Here is a 24,953-nt window from a genome sequence, read left to right as displayed (position 1 = left end):
TATAATTGTTCCATTTTATTCTTAGCTACTGTTAATATCTTATTGTACCTAATTGATAAATTAAGCTTTATCATAGGTACGTATGCATAGCAAAAAAACAGTATAGTCAGCCCTCTATATCCATGGGTTCTGCATCTGACAGTTCAACCAAGTGTGGATTGAAAATATTTTAAGAAAACAAAAAAGGATGGTTGTATCTGTACTGAACATGTACAGATTTTTTTTCTTGTCATTATTCCTAAACAATATGTCATAACTCCTAAACAATATGTCATAACAACTATTAATATTTAACATTTACATTGTATTAGATATTATAACCTAGAGATTATTTGAAGTATATAGGAGAATGTGTATAGGTTATATATAAATACTGCACCATTTTATATAAGGGACTTGAGTGTCTATGGATTTTGGTATCTGTGGTGGTTCTGGAGCCAATCCCCTGTGGATACTGAGGGACAGCTATATATAAGGTTCGGTACTACCCATCATATCAGGTATTCACTGGGGGTCTTGCAACATATCCCCCAGGGAAAAAGAGGATATTTAGTCTTCTAAAATGACTACTTTGAAGGAAATAACATTAATTGTGGTGTGTGTGTGTGTATATATATATATACAGTTTATGTATTTACTTATTTATTTATGTATTTCATTTTTGAGATGGAATCTCAGTCTCTCATCCAGGCTGGAGTGCAGTGGTGTGATCTCAGCTCACTGCAACCGCTGCCTCCCGGGTTGAAGCAATTCTCCTGCTTTAGCCTCCCGAGTAGCTGGGATTACAGATACCTGCCACCATGCCTGGCTAATTTTTGTATTTTTAATAGAGACATGGGTTTTGCCATGTTGGCCAGGCTGGTCTCAAACTCCTGACCTCAAGTGATCTGCCTGCTTCACCATCCCAAAGTGCTGGGATTACAGGTGTGAGCCACTGGGCCCAACAAGTTTGGTATATTTTTAAAAAATGCTCTTACATTATTATAATATACACACAAATACATCTTCACTTGCCTAACTTAAGGAAACAGCTTCTAGTCTTGGAAGAGGCCCAGGGATACTCTGGGCAGACACTGAGTAGTAAGCAGTCTTGAAGAACTGGTTTGACTATGTTATGCCACTAAAAAAGTCATTGAATCTCTCTGGGCTTTGTTCTCTCATCTTTAATATGAGTTTGTCCAGATGGTAATTCAGGTTCTCATGACTTGCGCGGTGGCTCACGCCTGTAATCCCAGCACATCGGGAGGCCAAGGCAGGCAAATCAAGAGGTCAGGAGATGGAGACCATCCTGGCTAACACAGTGAAACCATGTCTCTACTAAAAATACAAAAAATTAGCTGGGCATGGTGGCACGCACCTGTAGTCCCAGCTACTCCGGTGGCTGAGGCAGGAGAATCACTTGAACCCAGGAGGTGGAGGTTGCAGTGAGCCGAGATCATACCACAGCATTCCAGCCTGGGTGACAGAGCGAGAGGTTCTTCTTCATTCTAAAATTTTATGATACATTTTTCCTGAGGTTCTTAAAGGTTGTAACTCAGTTAAGCTACAGTTAAGTAAAAATTTCCTCTGCTTTATTGATCCCTACCATTTAGCTTATATTGGATTTAACCCCATTTCTTTCAGTTTTGCATTAGTGCAAATGTTTAAAACTTACATAAAATTGTTTGATATTTTGAAATTATTAAAGTATTACCATTGTTTTGTTGTGTGTTTTTTTCCTACAGATTGAACCAGTGGATCACACTGAATTCTCTTCTGGCCCTGAATTCAAAAAAACATTAGTTTCAAAAACCATTAGCATTTCTGACGAAGGTTTGTAGGGGCTGACAGAGGCTGGCTGAAGTCTTGATTTGGTTGACCTGAAAAAATAGGCATTGCTTTGTGGAGTGCTAGAAGTAGGAATAGTTTTCATATGTGATCTTAAGTCATCAGCTTCCCAGTTTTTAGATTAGGATTATTTTTCTGTAATGTGATTAGCTCCCAACTCAAGGCCTTTTTGTTTGTTTTTCGTTGTTGTTGTTGAGAAGACAATAACCTCCTCTGGATTTTATGCCAGGATGGGGCAAGTGTGGCCTGGAGCACAGTTTTTGTGGATTCCAAACCATTGGCCTCATTGTGCTGAGGATTGCACAGAGCTTTGTGCTGAGGTTGCTGTTTGTCTGTGATCATCAGCTGAGCTGGAATTTAAGGTTCTGGTAAAATGGCCAGGCAGTGGTAAGGTATTAAGTTTTTTCATTTCTTATTGAAACAATGAAATTAGAGTAGTTGTTTTTACTTTCTGCTGTGTCTGTAGTAGTTTATACCTGCATTCTTTTTCTCATTCAGTCTTGTCAGTTTAGACTTTTCAAAAACCCGTCTTTGTTAGTTAGTTCTCTTTATTATTTCTCATTTTTCTTTTTCATTAATCTTTATTATTCTATTTTGGGGGATTTTTTGGCTTTTTTCTAACTTTATTTTTTCTTATTTTCCAATATATGCAATTGAGGCTGAACATGTTCCTACATGAACCTAAACAAGAGTGTTGATACTCATTCATCATTATTTGGTGTTGTGCAGGTCTGCATAGTTTGTAGTTCGTGGTTCGCATTATGATTTCTTTAGCTTGTAAAAGGAGTTTTTAGGTTCTAAATATTGAGTTTGGACTATGTTTTTGTGATTGATTTCCATTTTCATTGTATTTTGATTAGCTGATGTGTATGATGGTATCATTTCTTAGATATTTGTTAAAATATACCTTGTGGCTGAGGATATATGGTCGGTTTTTATATATGTTCCACATTTATTTGAAGAGACCAAACATTTTCTGTTGGTTGTATGTAGTGCATGTATATATATCTCCCTTTAGTCAAACTTCTAAATTGTATTGTCCAGATTCTATATATTTTTTCTGATTCGTTAGTCAGCTTGATCCATTCATTTCTCAAAAGGTTGCATTAAAAATTACCCGTAATAATTGTGGAATTATTTCTTCTTGTAAATCTGTTACATTCATCTTAAGGCTATAAGGTGAATATAGTTCAGGAGTGTTATACTTCTTGTTGGATTTTGTCCCTTTTATCATTAAGTAATAACCGTCCTTATCCCCAGTAATTCTTTTTGACTTGTAGTCAATTTTGTTTAACATGAACATTATTACCCCTGTGTTCTGGTAAGTCTTTTTTGATAATGTTTTGTTTTTTAAAATTTTATGTTAAATTTCTACTCTATTTTAATAGATGACAGAATCGTCCAATTAACCTACATATACTCAACAAAAAACTTTAATCATTATTAACTCATGGCCAATCCCTTTTTTACGTATACACCCACCCATTCTTCCCACCTTTTTCTTGATTATTTTGAAGCAAAACCCAGATAGCACATTATTTTATGTGTAAATATTTTATATGTATCTCTAAAAGATCAGGTCCATTTTTAAAACATAAGCATAATAATATTGACATTCTTTTAAAAATTCTTAATATATTTGCATATCTAATTAGGGTTCAGATGTTGCCAGTTGCTCATTTTAAAAAATAGTTCTGTAATTATTACAGTTGGAACCCAGGTAAGATCTGTATGTGGCCATTGGTTGATGGCTTGTAAGTCTCTTAACTTCTGGATTCCTTCTCTCCTTTTTCTTCCTTGAAGTTTTCTTTGTTGAAGAAACAAGATATTTGTCCTGAAGTGTTTTTCGGAATCTGGGTTTTGCTAATTGAATCTCTGTGATGCCACTTAATATGTTGCTTTCTCTTCTGTATTTCTTGTAAATTGGATATCTCTTTACTTTCAAGCTGTTTGATTATGTTGTAGTTGTGTACAGCATGTAACTAGATTTCACTCCTTTTAATAATTAGACAATCTTTTTTAACCAGCAAGTATAATCAGTGTACATTTATTTACTGAAATATTTGTGCTTATTTCTAATATCTTATTTCATGTTTCTTTTTTGTCATGTTTTTTTCCTTTTTGTCCCTCTTTTTGGCCTTTTATTGGATTGAGTTTTCTATATTCTCTCTTTCCTACTGTATTGATTCAGAAATTATACATTTGATTTTTAATCCTTTAATGATTACTCTTAAATTTTTAACATTCATAGTTGAGTTAAAATTTAAGGTGAAGTTGGGCATGGTGGTGCATACCTGTAGTCCCAGCTACTTGGGAGGCTGAGGTGGGAGGATCACTTCAGCCCAGAATTCAAGGTTGTAGTATGCTATTATTATACCTGTGAATAGCCACTGCACTCCAGCCTGGGAAACATAGTGAGACACCGTCTCTTAAGAATTTTTTTTCTTTTTAAATTAAGGTGAATATCTACCTCCCAAACAATATAATGACTTTAGACCTTTTTAGCACTGATTTGTTTCCTCCATCTTCTCTGATAACTGTTTTCTAATATTTTAAATCTACTGTGTTTTTAACCCTTGCATTTAGTTTCCCTTGTCTTTTATTTTTATTAGTCAGTGCTTAGTTAGGATTTCTCAACGTTTGTCATTTTCTTTGCCCACAATTAATTCATTTTAAAATTTCTAATTTCTAATTAGATTTTAAAATACAAATATGTAGGCAACAAATGTATAAAACCAAGACAACTTTCATGACACCTCTTATTGCCTGAGATATGCTCTGCTCTTTTCTCTGCTATTGTTGCCAACAGTTGCTTCTTGAATCCACTTCTTTAAGGATTTGGTTTCATTCTTCCTTCCTTTCTTTATTAGTTCTTTTCCTTTAGAGTCTGTGAGTGGTAACTTCTCTCAGTTTTTGAAAATAGCTTTAATTTTTACTCTAATTCCTGAGTGATATCTTATAGCTGAATGCAGACTTCTAGGATGATTATTATGTTATTTTAGCATTAAAAGATATTATTCCATTATTTTCTGATATCTCTAATTGCTGAGTTTACACTACCTATGAGTTATAGTCTGACTCCTGTTCTTTTATCTCTGATTGCCTAATTTTGCTTTTTCCATATAGTGATTCTATGTGTGTATTTCTTTTTATTTACCTTCTATTGGAGTAGGAATGATTCTTTAGTTTTAAGATTTAACTTTGGGGACTTTTCAACCCATAATCTTTTGAAGTACTGCTTCCTCCCCATTGTTTCTTTTCTATCTTCTAAAATACCTATTAGAGTATGTTGGACCTTCTCACTCTATTCCTTGTCTCTTTTAACCGCTCCTGCATAATTTCTTCCCTCTATCAGTGGTGCACTCAGGATGATTTCCTCAGATCTGTCTTCTAGTTTACTAATTCTCTTTTTTTTCCATGTCTTTGCTGTTTCAGCTATTCATTATGATTTTAATTTTGGTGACTACATTTAATATCTAGAAGTTGTATTTATTTCTTTTTCAAATATATCTGCTCTTTTAATGTCCTGTCCTGTTCTTTTATTGCTGTTCCTTTGCTTTATCTGTTTAATAATTTTAGTCATGTTTTATGACTAACCCTTTCTGATTGTTATATTTCATATATGCACATTATCAATTGTTGAATGTGCATACTGACTCTCTTTCATAGTTGGTTGTTCCTTTGTGTGATTTGTAATTTTTTTATCATAGGCTTATCGTTAGTGGAAGTTCTGCTAGATTATATATGTTTGTCTTTGGAGTAGTTTTGCATTTACTTTTTGCTATCATTGAAGTAGAAAAAAATTGGAACAAATGTTAGTATACATTTCTTCACTTGGGGTTGCTGTACTATCTTGATGGTAGAAATTCAAACTCTGTTCATGCTTGTGGCAACCCAGGTGACTTTGATTTCTCAAAGTTTACTTTTATTTTTCTCTTAGCTGCTGTCCATGCAGATAGGAAACTTATTTGCTATTTCATTAGGGGAGAGATTTTCTTATCCCTGTTTTATGGACAAAGCTGTCCTTCAGTACTCTAAGATATAAGAAGGTAGTTCAGTTTTTCCCTCATTGCACCACATCTCCTATTCCTCAGTAGACTATCCCAGCCTTGTTGCCTACTTACTGCTTCAGCTTTGAGTTCCTTTTTCTTTTCTGGCACCAGGGAATTTCTCTGTTTAGAAGGACTGGTTATGTATTAAACATTTTTTTTTCTTTTGTAATTTAGTATTTCTTTGTTTTTATGGAAGGGCCTGTCCACTTTAGCTCAGTCTGCCATGTTTAATGAAGTTGATAATAAATTTTATTGTTTGTTTATGGCAGAAGAACTTTAACTTTAAATTTTTAATTAAATTAATTCATTATACAGTAGAAAGCTATTAGCATAATATGTGGCAAACTTCTAGTATCTGTGTTGCCCGTTGGAAAATACTGGCAATTGTTGTCTTTTCCATGTGATCTTTTTTTCTCTACTATTTTCTTTTAATTGTTATATGTAATCTGATTAGTGCGTTTTTTGACCCATATGGATGAAGAAGATCAAAGTGACAAAAAGGAGACTTCAGAACCTGAATTTTCAATAACAGAAAATCATTCTGGTAAAAAAACCCATGTGTTTTCTACTGCTGATTCAGCCGTCAGCCTTTCCAGTGACCAGAATACTACTACTCCTGGTATTGTTCTTTACTTTTTCATTTACACATACTCTTATTTTCCATTATAATGTTACTGAATGTGATTTGCTGGGAATACAGTTATGAAAGGTTTGTGAAGTCATTTTGTAATATTTATTTTAGGGGAAGGGAAGTTAAAACATTTGCTATTCACATGAAGAACTATGATATCTTGTCACCTTCCTAAGACATACTGCAATGATGTATCATTTCTTGGTGTAACTTATTAATATGAAATATATAGCAACTGGAATTACTATAATAGTTGATTTTTACAAAAATTGAGAAATTAAAACTCTTCCAACTTTAAGAACTTTGAATTTTAATTTGAAAACAAAATAGTAGCTATCATTTATTGAGCCTCCACAATGTGCCAAACACTGTTTTATATGCATAGACTCTGGTTTAAGCCTGACCTACGAGGTGTAGACACTATTGTTATCCCCATTTTACAGCTGAGGAAATTGAGATTTAGAAGGATTTAGTGCCACTTTTTGTTTCATTTCATTTGGAGGTAGCAATTAAAACTGCTATTCTTTAGTCCTAATGAATACATTTTGTCATATGAATAATAGGACATAGTAAATATATCAGTTCAGTCATTGAAAGTGGCTTGGAAATTTTTTTTTTAGTTTTGCTCTCAGATATTGATGGTAAATTAAAATGATTTTATTGAGTGTTTAGCATTTGATTTATTACCATTATTAAAGTAATATAAACAGTAAAAATGCTATTTTAAATGGCATTACTGTTACTTAAATAAAAGAAAAGCTATTAAGAAGCTGACTTTAAATCTTGTAGTCATTTTCTTAGTTCTTTGTAGATGCCATGTGTGTTTTAGTCATTAACATATGGGCATAATAATTTCCACTTCACAGAGTTGTGAATATTGAGTATCATATATAAAGCATCTGAGAATCTGTTTTATTTTCTTGGTCACTGATAGCTTTCCTCTTCCCTTCTCTGGGGGAGGATTGACAAATGAGGTTAAACAGCACTCATGGCTAGGTTGTAGAGGGTTCCAATTATATCTGAGAAGTTTACACTTCATTTTATACTTGGGAATCATTGGAGAATTCTGAGCAGAGAAGTAAAATGATGAGGTTTTGAGGAAAAATAGAATGGAGGCATAGATTGCTGAGGAGGCTACTAAAATCTGACCTGGGAAATAATGAGGGCCTGGCTAGTCTTGTGGGAAAGAAAAAGAAGAAACAAGGCATTTTGAATTAGTAACTGATGGTACTCAGTGACTAGGTGGGTAAAAGAGGAGGAGAGGGGGAAAATGGTTGTTTAATGTTACCAGAGTCTAGGGCAAAGATATAACTAATAACTAAGTCTGATGTCAAATTCTAGACTCCAATCTTTTGGTTTCCCTGGGCCACAGTGGAAGAAGAAGGAGACTTGTCTTGGGTCACACATAAAATACACTAACAATAGGTGATGAACTGAAAAAAAAAAGCCTGTGCATAAATCTCATAATGTTTTAAGAAAGTTTACAAATTTGTGTTGGGCTGCATTCAAAGCCATCCTGGGCTGCATGTGGTCTGTGGGTCGTGGGTTGGACAAACTTGCTTAGAGCATTTTGAGACCAGATGTAACAGTTTAAGGTGATGCTAGGATAGATGAGTGGTCGTGTTTAGGATGCAGTTTTAGATGATGAAGTGGAGCTTGGATGAGGGTTTTAGGCTTGAAAAACAGATGAAAGAGCCTCTCACCTAATTATCTAGTCAAGACTACAAGAGTGCATCAGCCCCCTACAAGAACAAGGGAAAATGGCAAGGACCAATCTGTGAAATGTCATTCATTTGAGAGCAAAGGGAGCCTCCTCAGTAGTGAAATGGGTGAGCAGTCTGGTAAAGAGATTTTCAAGAAAAAGGAGTGGCTAGCAGTTTTACAAACCATCAGAAAGTAAAGAATAAAGACTCAGTTTTAAGGACTTTCAGTATAATATCAAATAGAGAAGGCAGGACAAAGATGAGCTCAAGAAGCTATACTGTAGACTACCTGATAAAGAATTCTGACAATAAAAGGAAGTAGAGAAAAATGAAGTCAAAGATTATTTCAAGATAGGGATAAATACAAATTCTTTAATGTTTTAAAGGCCAAGGAAAAGAAAATGGTGGGAAAACAGAAATTGAAAGGACCAGGTTAAGGAGATGATTCACTCAGGATTGTACTAGCTGCTGCTGCTGCTGCTTTTTTTTTTTTTCAGTTGTTGTTGTTGTTTTAGAGATGGGGTCTCACTCTGTTGCTCAGGCTGTATGTAGTGTTGTGACCATAGCTCCCTACGGCCTCAAACTCCTGGACTGAAGCACTTTTCCTGTCTCAGCCTCCCAAGTAGCTGGGATTTCAAGCACATACCACTGCAACTGGCTAATTTAGTTGTATGTTTTTAGAGACAGAGTCTTGCTCAGTTGCTCAGCTGGTCTTAAAGTCCTGGCCTCATGTGGTTCTCCCATCTCAGCCTCCCAAGTAGCTGGGATTACAGGTGTGAGCCACTGTGCTTACTTGTATGAGGTTCTTAACTTAGGATGCAACAGAAGAAAAGGAGAAATGTCAGTAAATGGCATATCACATATAAAGAAGGATACATTAAAATGTTTTCCTCTAGTATTCAGTATGTGATTATATATTTAGAAAGAAACGATATATATAACACAGTATAGAATTTAAATGCCCTAATGGATGTTTTCTCCAAAGATGGCATCTTGGAAAGATGTATTAGTCTGTTCTTTTATTGCTATAAAGAAATACCTGAGACTGGGTAATTTATAAAGAAAAGAAGTTTAATTGTCTCATGGTTTGGCAGGTTATACAGGAAGCATGGTGCTAGGATCTCCTGAGTTTCTGGGAAGGCCTCAGGAAACTTATGGCAGAAGGCAAGTGGGGAGCAGATATGTCACAAGGCAAGAGCAGGAGCAAGAAACCAAGCAAGGAAGTGCTACACGCTTTCAGACCACCAGATCTCACGGGAACTCACTCGCTATCTTCCTTGAGGACAGTACCAAGAGGGATGGTGCTAAACCATTCATGAAAAATTAACCCCCATGATCCAGACACCACCCAGGCCCTGTCTCCAACACTGGGATTACAGTTCAACATGAGATTTGGGTGGGAACACAAATCCAAACCAAATCTGATGTATTATCATTCTCTATTTTTTTTTTTTTTTGAGAGAGAGAGGGTTGCGCTCAGTCGCCCAGGCTGGGGTGCAGTGGCATGTTCATGGCTCCCTGCACCCTTGACCTCCCAGGTTCAAGCAGTCCTCCCACCTCAGCCTCCCAAGTAGGTGAAATTCTAGGCATGTGCCACCATACCCAGCTAATTTTTGAATTTTTTTGTAGAGGCAAGGTCTCACTGTGTTTCTCAGGCAGGTCGTGAACTCCTAGGCTGATTGTGATCCTTTCACCTCAACCTTCCAAAGTGTTAGGATTATAGGCGTGAGTCAGTGTACCTGCCTTTTCTTTAAGTTCAAAAATAGGTTAGATTTTCTTTTTTGCAGTTAACTTCCATTTCTTAGGACATTCTTCTTTTTTTTTTTTGAGACAGTCTTGCTCTGTTGCCCAAGCTGGAGTGCAGTGGTGCGATCTTGGCTCACTGCAACTGATGCCTCCCAGGTTCAAGCAATTCTCTTGCCTCAGCCTCCCAAGTAGCTGGGACCACAGGCAGGCACCACTACGCCAGGCTAATTTTTGTATGTTTAGTAGAGACAGAGTTTTGCCATGTTGGCCAGGTGGTCTTAAACTCCTGACCTCAGGAGATCCACCCACCTCAGCCTCCCAAAGTACTGGGCTTACAGGTGTGAGCAACCACACCCGGCCTCTTCTGAGTATTCTCAATAGTGGCAAATAATTTATTCACTGAGGATGGCTTTAATTTTTGCTAACAGCTGTAAGTTATTTGAAGGCACTTCTGGTAAATGAAGTAGACTAATGATTAGGCTGATTATCACTGTCTGGAATTATGTGGTTATCAAGGAATAAAGTTGGTTAATTATGTTTAATAAATTATTTATAAAGGCACTCCCAAAGGATGAGTTTTAAAAGTGGTTAGAAAATGAGGTATGAACAGAATTTCCGTATGTGACCATTTTTAAAGGTATTTATTTGGGTAAAATGCTTTTATGCTCTTTGATGAAGCAAATCAGTTTCATTTTAGTAGTCATACCTTTTATATCTGATGAATCTGTACTTTGACCATTATCATAAGTAGTTGAGGCTTTTATTAGCAATAACTGAATTGAGGTAGATCTTTGTCAGGGACCAAAGGCACTAAATTCTATCATATAAGACAGTTTATCTTTAAACATGAAGCTATTTAGTTAAATTGCATTTGTTATCAGAGTGTTCTGGAATTCTTCAAAAGGGTGCTCTTTTAGCAGTAGTGATTGAAAAGTATTAAACTTGCCCAGGTTGGACAAGTTTTGCCCACGTTTGTTGGTACTGTGGCTGTGGCTTAGTGATCCTAGATTACTAAAAGGAGAAAGGGCAACTTGTTACTTACCAACCTTTGATGACTAACACTTCAGCCTTTAACCCAAGAGGTCACCATCTTTACTAACCTCACGTACTTCCCCATATGCAGCCCCATGAGTATTGGAAGAGAGTCCTTCAAGCTTTTTTCATGAATAGGACAGCAGGGGCTACTCACATACTGATAGAAAGTGTCTCTTTAATGGACACACTCTTTTCTAAGTACATAGGACTAGTATATTTTTCTACCTAGCAAAAAGCTATAAGGGGTAGTGCTATTGCTATTATGCTAATCTTAGATTTATGTGAAGTATTTCTGTCTTAAATTGAATTAGTTGCTGTTAAGAACCCACAAATGCCCAGATTATGAGAACAAAAATAAAATCCTTGATTTGGAGATTAATAAATTAAACAGAACAATATGTTTTCAAGAAAACAAGTATTTCATATTAAAACCATGTGAATGTATAAGTCTTAGGGACAGATTTGGTTTATCTTAATAAAATCTTAAGGAATGTTTTTTGAGAAGAGATGTCAGAACACTTTTTCCTATATTCTGTTTTTAGAATTAAACATATGGAAGATTGAATAAAGTGTTTTTCTTTGATGGCATATAATTAATACTGGACAAGACTTAAAAATTATATTTTGGGTTACATTTTTTTTTTTTGAGACAGAGTCTTGTTCTTGTCATCCAGGCTGGAGTGCAGTGGCGCAATCTCAGCTCACTGAAACCTCTGACTCCCTGGTTCAGGTGATTCTCCTTCCTCAGCCTCCCGGGTAGCTGGGGTTACAGGCACGTGCCACCACGACCAGCTGATTTTTGTATTTTTAGTAGAGACCGGGTTTCACCATGTTGGCCAGGATGGTCTTAATCTCCTGACCTCACGATCTGTCCGCCTCGGTCTCCCAAAGTGCTGGGATTACAGGCCTGAGCCACCATGCCTGGCCTTGGGTCACATTCTTACAGGTAAATTGCTTCTGGATTTAAATAAGATATTTTCTAAAATATATTACTTTTAGGTCACCAGATAATTGTTTTTTGTTTGTGAATATTTTATAAAGTAAATTGCACTCCAGTACTGTAAACTTTGTACTAAGCAAAGAAGGATTGTAATTCCTGACATATAGTATACAACAAAGTACTCAGGATAGAAAAGTAATAATCTTATACCGGCTGGGTGCAATGGTTCATACCTGTAATCCCAGCACTTTGGGAGGCCAAGGCAGGTGGATCACTTGAGCTCAGGAGTTCAAGACCAGCCTGGGCAGTATAATGAGGCCCCATCTCTGCAAAAAATACAAAAATTAGCCTAGCATTGCAGCACACACCTGTAATCCCAGCTATTCAGGAGGTTAAGGTAGGAGGTTCATTTGAGCCTGAGAGTCAGAGGTTGTAGTGTGCTGTGACCATGTCCCTGCACTTAGCGTGGGTGACAGAGTGAGACATGGTCTCAAAAAATATGTAGACAGAATTCACTATCAGATAGCATATTCAAGAGGAGGATAAATATGCTGTAAATATATATCTATAAACCAATTTGGAGGTGTAAAAGTATTTTAATTTCTGGTTATATAATTTCTAAACTAGATTAATAATTGAAAGTAAAAAAAAATGACCTGAGATTTTTATTAATAATGTTTTTTTTTATTTAGGTATGAATAGCAATGGTGAATTATTTGAGAGGTAAATGTCTTAAGAATTAATTCACAATTTTCTTTAAAGTTGGGTGTAGATAGTGGAAATTTTGTTGTTCATTATGTGTGTGAATTTTTACATCATACATATCTTTGTGGTTTAAAGGAATATAAGTTTTCATTAGGTATGGAATATTTTTAAGAAATTGAAGATTGTTATATCCCTTATGGTTTTAGCATAAGTAATTCGAATACAATAGACTATATTTACTACATTTTGTTATGTAAATATAGATTAAAGGTAAACAGGCAGAATCTATAGAGGTTTTCTTTTGGGCCAAATGTTTGCTTTTTAAAGAAAGTCTACCAGGACATAACTTTTTGATAATTAGTCTTTTTCACTGAGAGGTACTAGAATTACGGAAATAGAAGAAACAGTAGATACGTGTTTATCATTTTGTGTTCATTTGTTACATGTTTATTTTTGCTTAGTAATTAAGTTGTAGATACTGATTTTTATTTCTTAAATTACATTTGCAAATGAAGTGTTTCACTAGATCCACTCCAGATGACTGGATTGACTGATATTGCAGACATTATTGATGACCTTATAACTAAAGATGGAATTTCCAGTGAAGAGCTTGGCTTAATAGAACAAGCTAAGAGCATCTCCAGGTAATCATTGAATAATTCATTTTTAACCTGTTTAAAATGATTCTGGTTCAAGAATGTTTAAAACTTGTCATATTTAATGTGATTCTGATGAAACAAATCTGAAGTTTAGAATGGATTTTTTCTTCATGTTTTGTTATGTATATATGCCATTCTCTTCCTTTTTCCCTAACAATATATAGTATATAACTGTATCCTGTGAGTTTTTCCAAGAATCACTCTAAGAACAACATATATTTAATCCTATCTCTGACTAGAAGTAATGAATGATGTAGTTCATAGCATTTTACCCTGAAATGAACCCTTAGAATACATTTTAAATATCCTTTCTGATCTTCGTGCAAATAGAAAACAAAAAAGAGCGGGAGTTGCTGTTTTTATATCAGATAAAACAGACTTTAAACCAACAGCAGTAAAAAAGGGCAAAGAAAGACTTTACATATTGATAAAGAGTTCAATTCAACAAGAAGACTTAACTATCCTAAATATATAAGCATTCAACATTGGAGCACCTAGATTAATAAAATAAGTACTTGTAGACCTGTGAAACTATTTAGGCAACCACATAATAATAGTGGGGGACTTCAACACCCCACTGACAAAGTTAGACATATCCTCCATCAAAGCAAAAAGCTAACAAAATCTGGAATTAAGTTAGACACTTAACCAATGAACCTAATAGACATCTGCAGAATGCTCCACCCATCAATCACAGAATATACATTCTTCTCATCTGCACACAGAATATACTCTAAGATTGACCACATGCTTGGCCATAAAGCAAGTCTCAATAAATTTAAAAAGCCCGTAATCTGACTGATATGGTTTGACTGTGTCCCCACCCAAATATCTTGAATTGTAGTTCCCATAATCCCCATGTGTCATGCGAGGGATCAGGTAGAGATAATTGAATCATGAGAACAGTTTGCCCCATCCTGTTCTTGTGATAGCGAGTTAGTTCTCACAAGAACTGATGGTATTATAAGGGGTTTCCCCCTTCAGTGGCACTCATTCTTTTCCTTCTGGCCATGATGTGAAGAAGAAGGACGTGTTTGCTTCCCTTTCTGCCATGATTGTAAGTTTCTTAAGGCCTCCCCACCCATGCTGAACTGTGAATTAATTATACTTCTTTCCTTTATAAACTATTCAGTCTCAGGTATGTCTTATTTAGCAGTGTGAGAAGAGACTAATATGGTAAATTGGTACCACAGAAAGTGGGGTACTACTGTAAAGATAACTGAAAATGTGGAAGTGACTTTGGAACTGGGTAACAGGCAGAGTTTGGAACAGTTTGGAGAACTCAGAAGAAGACAGGAAGATGTGGGAAAGTTTGGAACTTCCTAGAGACTTGTTGAATGGCTTTGACCAAAAGCCTGATAGTGATATGGACAATAAGGTCCAGGCTAAGGCGATCTCAGATGGAGATGAGGAACTTGTTGGGAATTGGAGCAAAGGTGATTCTTGTTATGTTTTAGCAAAGAGACTGGTGGCATTTTGCTCCTACCCTAGGGATTTGTGGAACTTTGAACTTGAGAGAGATTATTTAGGGTATCTGGTGGAAGGAAATTTCTGAGTAGCAAAGCATTCAAGAGGAAGCAGAGCATAAAAGTTTGGAAAATTTGCAGCCTGACAGTACAATAGAAAAGAAAAACCCATATTCTGGGGAGAAAGTAAAGCCCACTGCAGAAATTTGCATGAGTAATGAGGAGCCAAATGTTAGTCACCAGGACCATGGGGAAGATATCTCCAAGGCATGTCAGAGACTTTCATGGGAGCCCCTCCCATCACAGGCCCAGAGGCTTAGGAGGAAAAAATGGTTTCCTGGGCCAGGTCTGGGGCCCCCATGCTGTGAGCAGCCTAAGGACTTGGTGCCCTGCATCCTATCCTCTCTAGTTGTGGCTAGAAGGGGCCAAAGTACAGCTCAGGCTGTGGCTTCAGAGGGTGCAAGCCCCAAGCCTTGGCAGCTTCCACGTGGTGTTGAGCTTGTGGGTGAACATAAGTCAAAAATTGAGATTTGGGAACTTCCTCTTAGATTTCACAGGATGTATGGAAACACCAGGCAGAAGTTTGCTGCAAGGGCAGAGCTCTCATGGAGAACCTCTGCTAGGGCAGTATGAAAAGGAAATGTGGGGTTAGAGCCTCCACATGGATTCCGCTCTGGGGCACTGTCTGGTGGAGCTGTGAGAAGAGGGCCACCGTCCTCCAAACCCCAGAGTGGTAGATTTCACTGACAGCTTGTACCATGCACCTGGAAAAGCCACAGACACTCAATGCCAGCTGTGAAAGCAGCTGGGGCAGAGGGCTGTATCCTGCAAAGCCACAGGGACAGAGCTGCCCAGGACCATGGGAACCTACCTCTTGCATTAGCGTGACCTGGATGTGAGACATGGAGTCAAAAGAGATCATTTTGGAACTTTAAGGTTTAATGACTGCCGTATTGGATTTTGGACTTGCATAGGGCTGATAGCCCCTTGGTTTTGGCCAATTTCTCCCATTCACACTGGGTGTTTTTACCCAGTGCCTGTACTTCCATTGTATTGAGGAAGTAACTAACTTGCTTTTGTTTTCAAAGGCTTAAAGGCGGAAGGGACTTGCCTTGTCTCAGATGAGACTTTGGACTGGACTTCTGAGTTAATGCTAGAATGAGTTAAGACTTTGCAGGACTGTTGGAAGGACATGATTGTGTTTTGAATTGTGAGGAAATGAGATTTGGAAGGGGCCTGGGCAGAATGATAAGGTCTGGTTGTTTTTCCATCTTGAATTGTAGTTCCTATAATCCCCACATGTTGGTGGAAATAATTGAATCATGGAGGTGGTTTGCCCCGTCCTGTTCTTGTGATAGTAAGAGGACTACCTCATGAGATCTGGTAGTTTCATAAGAGGCTTCCCCCTTTGCTGGGCACTCATTCTCCTCCTTCCTGCCACCACGTGAAGAAGGACATGTTTGCTTCCCCTTCTTCCATGATTGTAAGTTTCTTGAGGCCTCCCCAGCCATGCTTAACTATGAGTTAATTAAACCTCTTTCCTTTATAAATTACCCAGTCTCAGGTATGTCTTTATTAGCAGTGTGAGAACAGACTAAACCATCCTCTCAGACCATAGAGGCATAAAAATAGAAATCAATACCAAGAAGACCTTTGTAAACCACATAATTACATGGAAATTAAACAACGTGCTCCTGAATGACTTTTGGGTAAACAATGAAATTAAGGCAAAAATCAAAAAATTATTTGAAATAAATGAAAATGGAGATGCAACATACCAAAATCTCTGGGATGCAGCAAAAGCAACATTAAGAGGAGAGTTTATAGCACTAAAGACCTACATCAAAAAGTTAGAATGATCTCAAATTAGTGATCTAACATCATACCTAGAGGAGCAAAAAAACAAGAACAAATTAACCCCAGAGCTAGCAAAAAAAAAAAATAATAATAAGGAACTAAAATCAGAGCAGAAGTGAACAGAATCGAGAACCAAAAATCCATACATATAGTAATAACACTATCTCATGAGATCTGATAGTTTTATAAGGGACTGATAGTTTTATAAGAATCAAGAAAACCAAAAGTTGGTTATTTGAAAGGATAAACAAGATTGATAGACCACTAGCTAGATTAATAAAGAAAAAAAGAGAGAGGATCCAAATAAGCACAATCAGAAAACAATAAAGGTGACATTACAACCAATCCCACAGAAATACAGAAGATCCTCAGTGACTATTATGAACACCTGTGTACACAAAGTAGAAAATCTAGAGGCAATGGATAAATTCCTGGAAACACACTACCTCCCAAGATTGAATCAGGAAGAAATTTGAAACCCTGAACAAACCAATATGATGTCCTGAAATGGAATCAGTAATAAAAAACCCACCAACCAATAAAAGCCCCAGACCAGATGGATTCACAGCCAAATTCTGCCAGACATAAAAGAAGAGCTGGTAGGAGTTCTACTGAAACTCTTTCAAAAAATCAAGGAGGATAGACTCCTCCCCAGTTATTCTATGAAGGTGGCATCACCCTGATACCAAAACCTGGCAAAGATGCAAGGAAAAAAGAAAACTACAGGCCAATATCCCTGATTAACATAGAAGCAAAAATCTTCAACAAAATAGAGCAAACCAAAATGAGCAGCACATCACATTGTGGTGATTGTTAATTCACCACAATCAAGTAGGCCTAATTTCTGAGATGCAAGATTGGTTCAACATGCACAAATCAATAAATGTGATTAAGAGCCACATATGACAAACCCACAGCCAACATTTTACTAAATGAGCAAAAGCTGGAAGCATTCACCTTAAGAACTGTTACAAAACAAGGATGCTCACTCTTACCACTCCTATTTAACATAGTACTGGAAGTCCTAGACAGAGCTATTAGGTCAGAGAAATAAATGCAAGGCATCCAAATAGGAAAATAAGAGTTCAGATGATCTCTTTTTTGTGACAATATGATTCTATATCTAGAAAACCTAAAGACTCCTCCAAAAGCCTTCTAGAACTGATAAATGACTTCATTAAAGTTTCAGGATACAAAATCAATGTAAAAAAATCAGTAGCATTTCTATGCACCAATACATTCAAGCTGAGAACCAAAGCAAGAATGCTGTCCCATTTACAGTAGAGACATACATACACACACACACACACACACACACACACACACACACACTCTCTCTCTCTCTCTTTTTTCTAACTGAAGAGGTGAGAGATCTCAGCAAGAACTACAGAACACTTCTGAAAGAAATCATAGATGATATAAAAAAAAAAATGGAAGACATCCCATGTTCACAGATAAAAAAAATTCAGTATCCTTAAAATGACCATACTGCCCAAAGCGATCTATAGATACAACACTATTTCTATCAAACTACCAATGCCATTTTTAATAGAATTAGAAAAAAGCTGTTCTAAAATTCATATGGAACCAAAAAAGGGTCCGAATGGCCAAAGCAATCCTAAGCCAAAAGAACAAAGCCAGAGGCATCACATTACCTGCCTTCAAATTATGCAAGGTTACAGTGACCAAAACAGCATGATACTGGTACAAAAATGAACATACAAACAAATGGAACAGAATAGAGAACTCAGAAATAAAGCTGCACACCTACAGCCTTCTGATCTTTGACAAAGTTGACAAAAATTATGGGAAAAGACAGGGAAATGACTCCCTCTAAAGGCTGTGAGAGAGTTGATTAGCCATATGCAGAAGAATGAAACTGGACCTTTTCACCATATACAAAATTAACACAGATGGATAAAACATTTAATTATAAGACCTCAAACCATAAGAATCCTAGAAGAAACCTAGGAAATACCATTCTGGACATTGGCCTTGGGAAAGAATTTATGACTAAGTCCTCAAAAGCAGTTGTAACAAAAAAATTGGCAAGTGGGATATAATTAAAGAGCTTCTGAACAGCAAAATAATCAATAGAATAAACAGACAACCTACATAATAGGAGAAAATATTTACAACTTAGGCATCCAACAAATACCTAATGTGCAGAATCTATAAAGAACTTTAACAATTGAATAAACAGAAAACACCTATATTAAAAAGTGGGCAAAAGACATGTACAAACAATTCTCAGAAGAAGACATTATTTTTGTTCATTGAACAAACTAAATATTTAGTTACTGAAATTACAAGACCTCATTATTTTCTGGTAATAGTATTTTTCTATTAATCAGAAAATATTGTACAAAAAGGAAAAACAATTCCACTAATTTCTGTTTAATTATTCAATTTATCTGCTGTATTATATATGACCTTATACTAAGATCATGTTAAACCCTAACTTTCTAAACTAATGTATTTAGTTACCTTCAATTATTTTGTTAAGTTAATGATCATGTTAACAATAGTCTATTAAATGTCAATAATTAGAATAAAAATTAAATATTGACTGGATGCGTTAACTCACACTTGTAATCTCAGTACTTTCCAGGCTGAGGTGGGAGGATCATTTGAGCTTAGGAGTTTGAGACTAGCCTGGGGAACATAGCAAAACCTCATGTCTATACAAAATATTTTTCTGGGCACGCCTGTAATTCCAGCACTTTGAGAGGCCGAGCAGGTAGATCACCTGAGGTCAGGAGTTCAAGTCCAGCCTGCCCAACATGGCGAAATCGCATCTCTACTAAAAATACAAAAAATTAGCCAGGCATGGTGGTGGGCGCCTGTAATGCCAGCTACTTGGGAGGCTGAGGCAGTGGAATCACTTAAACCCAGGAGGCAGAGGTTGCAGTGAGCTGAGATCACGCTACTGACCTCCAGCCTGGGTGACAAGAGTGAAACTCTGTCTCAAAAAATATATAATTATTATTAATAAAAAAAATTAAATATGGTTTTTGCTTTTGGAGATAGAGCTCTAAGACCAAGTAATATCAGTGTTTATGAGTGCTCAGGGGAAGAAAATCAGTGAAAGAAGGCAATCACAGCAGTTCTTATATTTATAAGTAAAGGGCAAGGAAGGAATTAGAGGTAGCTAGAATTTGTACATTAGAAGGGGAGAGTGGGACTAGCTGAGTGTGGAGACCAGAGGCAATAACTGAGTTCAACCTATTGACAAGCAGTAAGGGCGTGGTCAGAAAGTGCTTTTTTTCTTTACTATTTGCTTCAGGGAATAACCGATTTAATATCTGTTAACCTCCCCATCCCCCAAGTAACTGCATTCTGGGATTTCAACTTTTCTTCCAATTCTGAAACCTGTTTTCTGCACTTAAAAAATGAAAGACTACAGGTTATCAAAAACAAAATATGTTGGGAAAGTACTAATTACTTCTTCGACTTATGTTTTTACTGCCTTGAAACTATTTCTCTATGTTCTTCTATCCAGACAGACATTCACTGCAACCTATAACATGAAAGATGTAAGCAAGGACATATAACTGTTTCAGTGAACAGATTTGGTGAAGTGCCTTCTGTTTTAGGACTTTAAGTTCATCACATTTTGTTGACTTCTGACATTCCTTTTTTCCTAGATTGGAAGAAAGATCTGCTTATGTAGTTTGTTTTTAAAATGTGCCAAATGCCTGCACATTAACAAGATTTTTAAAAATAAAATTGTATAAAACATTTAATGTATTGGTCTTTTGGGGGAATTAGATGCATCACCACTGCATTACACTGTATCACAACTGTATTACAGCTTCATTAACATTAGCTGGTTTGCTTTCATAACATTTCTGAGGAATCAGTTCTGTTTGCAGAGGTTCAAGAGAAAGGCCTGTTGAGAAGTTGTCTAGTTCCTTTTGTATATTTACAAATGCTTTATTCACATTGTTAACTTTTTCATTATTCATAATGTTTATGTTAAGATTAGTGGTAACTGGCTTTGCTAAGTCATTTTGGCTGGCTATGTGAAATACATTCTTGGACTTCTGCCCCCTTAATTTGTTCTTGGCCCTGGTCTTTGATAAGCATGTGTAGGTTCTTTTTTCTTTTTAAATTAATTTCCATAGGTTTGGGGGCAACAGGTGGTATTTAGTTACATGAGTTAAGTTCATTGGTGGTAAATTGTGAGATTTTGGTGTACCCATCACCTGAGCAGTATATACTGTATCCAGTTTGTAGTCTTTTATTCCTCACCCACCTCCCACACTTTCCCCCAAGTCCCTGAAGTCCATTGTATAATTTTTACGCCTTTGCATCCTCATAGCTTAGTTCCCACTTATGAGTGAGAGCATATGATGTTTGGTTTTCCCTTCCCAATTTATTTCACTTAGGATAATGGTCTCCAGTTCCATCCAGGTTGCTGTGAATGCCATTATTTCATTCCTTTTTATGGCTGAATAGTATGATGTGTATATGTATACCACAATTTCTTTATCCACTCATTGCTTGATGAGCATTTGGGCTGGTGCCATATTTTTGCAATTGCGAATTGTGCTGCTATAAACATGTGTGCAAATATCTTTTTCATATAATGACTTATTTTCCTCTGGGTAGATACCCAGTAGTGGGATTACTGGATCAAATGGTAGTTCTCCTTTTAGTTCTTTAAGGAATCACCACACTGTTCTCCATAGTGGTTGTACTACAGTCCCACCGGCAGTGTAAAAGTGTTCCCTTTTCACCACATTCCTGCCAACATCTATTATTTTTTGATTTTTTGATTATGTCTGTTCTCACTGTAGTAAGGTGCTGTCTATCGCATTGTGTATTTGATTTGCATTTCCCTGAACATTAATGATGTTGAGCATTTTTTCATATGTTTGTTGGCGATTTGTATGTCTTTTGTGAGTTGTCTTTTTATGTCTTTAGCATATTGTTTCAATGGGATTGTTTTCTCTTGCTTACTTGAGTATTTGTATATTCTGGATATTAGACCTTTGTCGGATGTGTAGCTTGTGGAGATTTTCTCCCACTCTGTGGATTGTTTACTCTGCTGATTGTTTCTTTTGCTGTGTAGAAACTTTTTAGTTTAAGTCCCACCTATTTATCATTGTTTTGTTGCATTTGCTCTTGGGTTCTTGGTCATGAAGTGTTACCTAAGCCAATGTCTAGAAGGGTTTTTCCTGTGTTATCTTCCAGAGTTTTTATGGTTTCAGGTCTTCGTCTTGAGTTGATTTTTGTATAAGGTGAGAGATGAGGATCCAGTTTCATTCTTCTACATGTGGCTTGCCAATTATTTCAGCACCATTTGTTGAATAGGGTGTCCTTTCCCTCTTTATGTTTTTGTTTGTTTTGTCAAAGATCACTTGGCTGTAAGTATTTGGGTTTATTTCTGGGTTCTCTATTCTGTTCTATTGGTCTATGTGCCTATTTTTATACCAGTACCATGCTGTTTTGGTGACTATGGCCTTATAGTATATTGTGATGCCTCCAGATTTATTCTTTTTGCTTGGTCTTTCTTTGGCTATACGGCTCTCTTTTTTTGGTTCCATATGAATTTTCAGATTGTCTTTTTTAGTTCTGTGAAGAATGATGGTGGGGTTGTTGGTGGTGGTGGTGGTGGTTTTTTTTTTTTTTTTTTTTGAGATGGAATCTCACTTTGTTGCCCAGGCTGGAATGCAGTAGCATAGTCTCAGCTCACTGCAACCTCCACCTCCTGGGTTCAAGCAATTTTCCTGGCTTAGCCTACATAGTAGCTGCGATTACAGGTGTGCACCACCATGCCCAGCTAATTTTTGCATTTTTAGTAGAGATGGGGTTTTGCCATGTTGGGCAGACTGGTCTCGAACTCCTGACCTCAGGTGATCCATCTGCCTCGGCCTCCCAAAGTGCTGTGATTACAGGCGTGAACCACTGCACCTGTTCCTGGTGGTAGTATTTTGACAGGAATTGCACTGAATTTGTAGATGGCATTTGGCAGTATGGTCATTTTCACAATATTGATTCTACCCATCCATGAGTGTGGGATGTGTTTCCATTTGTTTTTGTCATCTATGATTTCTTTCAGCAGTGATACACGCATGGAGGTTCTTCTGCTCCAGGTGACGTCATCTGCATTCAGCACAGGGCTTTAAGATAGAAATTAGAGCCAGTTAGAAGACTTACATCAGTAGTTTAGAGATGAGGTGATCAGAATGGAGACTGTAGGGTAATAGGTGTAAGTAAACACTTGGAGGCTATCAGGTGGGAAGAGTGACAGCTTTTCTACTTGGGTGACTGAGTTGATGGTGATTTCTTTAGCAGGAAAAAGAATGCAGAGGCAACATGGGGAAACCCTGTCTCTACCAAAAATACAAAAATTAGTCTCATAACCCAATCTCAAAAAAAATTGTAATAAAAATATTTTTAAAATGCTGTATTGTATTAATTTTGCTTCCTTCCCTAAGAAGGACATAATATATCTTTTGTTTGTTTGTTTTTTGAGGTAGGATCTCACTCTGTCACCCAGGCTGGGATGCAGTGGCACGATAGTGGCTTACTACAGCCTCAACCTCCCCAGGCTTAGTTGATCTTCCCAGCTTAGCCTCCAAGTAGCTGGGACCACAGGTGTGTGCCACTGCACCCAGCTTATTTTTACAGTTTTGGTAGAGATGAGGTTTCAAAAACACAAATAAATAAGTAAATTAATTAATTAAATTAAATTAATATATGACCCAGCACAGTGGCTCACGCCTGTAATCCCAGCACTTTGGGAGGCTGAGGTGGGCGGATCACCTGAGATCAGGAGTTCAAGACCAGCCTGGCTAACATGATGAAGCCAAGTGTGGTGGTGCACGCCTGTAATCCCAGCTACTTGGGAGGCTGAGGCAGGAGAATCACTTGAACCCAGGAGGCAGAGGTTGCAGTGAGCCGAGATCATGCCATTGCACTCCAGCTTGGGCAATAAGAGTGAAACTCTGACTCAAAGAAAAAAAATTAAATAAAAAGAGAATGCAGTTTTAGATATAAGGTAGCAGAAGAACATCAAGTGGTAATATTCATTGGTACGTTAGTTTTAATTCCTCTGCAAAGCAGATGGGATTTTGATGAGCAAGAGATTTATTTGGAGAAATGCCTGTGAGGGAAAAAGGGATGATGCCATAAAATTGGGGACAGCTATCAGACTGCAGTGCTGATGTAGATCTGACCCTGTGCTGGGGGTCCCCAAAATCACCTCCAGGTTCAGAAATCCCCTAGGAGGATGCACAGAACTCAGCATGTAGTCATTTTCATGGCTATAATTTATCCTAACAGGAGGTAAAAGGTACATGGAGTAAATTCCGGGGAAACCAGGCACAAACTTTTAAGAATCTTTTCCCAGTGGAGTCTCACAGAATGCACTTAATTCTTCCAGCAACAAGTTATGACAGAATGTGTGAAATGTCTACCAGGCAAGCCCATTAGAAACTCAGTGCCTAGGGTTTTACTGGGGGGATACTGCCTGGCATGTATTAAGATTCCAGACTCCCAAAAGGAAAGCAGATACTCAGAATAAACCACATTGTTTGTATTTGTGAATGGTCTTCTGTTTAGGAGGGTGTCTTCTTCATACACTGAGTGATGCATCTGTCCCCACTCCCCATCTTTTACACTTGATTTTAGCCAAAAGGCTGAGAAGTGACACCCCATCTTTTAAAAAAGAATTTTTTTTAATTTTCTTTTTTGGAGATGGAGGGATGCTACTTTGCCCAAGCTGGGCTTGAACTCACTATTGCCCCACTTCAGCCTCCCAAGTAGCTGGGACTACAGGCGCGTGCCACTGCACCTGGCCCCAAATTCCCATTTTGCACCACCAGTTTTCTCAGACCACTCCTAGTACATGTGTGTTAGTTCAGATCCTCCAAGAAGCTAATCCCACCTTAGCTTCTGCTTTACTGGGGGAAATGCTTGTAAGAGAATGGGGGAGTGTGGGGAAGAAGTAAGGAAAAGCATCAGACTATGATGGAGCCCTGAGCCCTCCCTGTAAAGGAGAGAAGGAAAGAGGGTAGGGGAGACAGAGTCTCAGTACACTGAGTAGTTGTAAGAATGTTTCAGCCAGGTCAATGGTAAGTAGTAAGGAAAAACATCAGACTACGATGCAGCTTTGAGCCCTCCCTGTAAAGGAGAGGGAAGGAAAGAGGGTAGAGGAGACAGAGTCTCAGTACACTGTGTAGTTGTAAGAATGTTTCAGCCAGGTCAATGGTAGGGCCTCAGGCCAAAGTCACCCACACAGTCACCTGTGTCTTGCAGGAATGGGCCTTTCACAGCATCCCTGCCATGCTTAGTCCCTTAATTTGGGCCATACTATGGGAAG

The 24,953-nt window shown here is 37.3% G+C and overlaps 1 protein-coding gene across 13 annotated transcripts in view; it reads left to right on the top strand.

Annotated features, from left to right (window-relative positions):
• The window catches only part of CPLANE1 (ciliogenesis and planar polarity effector complex subunit 1), a 155,953-nt gene that overhangs the window by 113,994 nt on the left and 17,006 nt on the right, over positions 1-24,953 (top strand). For all 13 annotated transcript variants that reach the window (XM_012460001.3, XM_012460002.3, XM_012460003.3 and 10 more), the window contains 4 exons: positions 1,725-1,812; positions 6,334-6,498; positions 12,627-12,657; positions 13,155-13,283. In XM_012460001.3, coding sequence (XP_012315424.2) covers positions 1,725-1,812; positions 6,334-6,498; positions 12,627-12,657; positions 13,155-13,283 — 413 coding nt within the window. The remainder of the gene's footprint in view (positions 1-1,724; positions 1,813-6,333; positions 6,499-12,626; positions 12,658-13,154; positions 13,284-24,953) is intronic.

This window comes from Aotus nancymaae, unplaced genomic scaffold (assembly GCF_030222135.1).
Source record: "Aotus nancymaae isolate 86718 unplaced genomic scaffold, 86718_ANA_hifiasm-v0.15.2.pri h1tg000014l, whole genome shotgun sequence".
NCBI lineage: Eukaryota > Metazoa > Chordata > Mammalia > Primates > Aotidae > Aotus > Aotus nancymaae.
The sequence above is the reverse complement of the archived record's forward strand: the minus strand, read 5'-3'. Positions and strand labels throughout refer to the sequence as shown.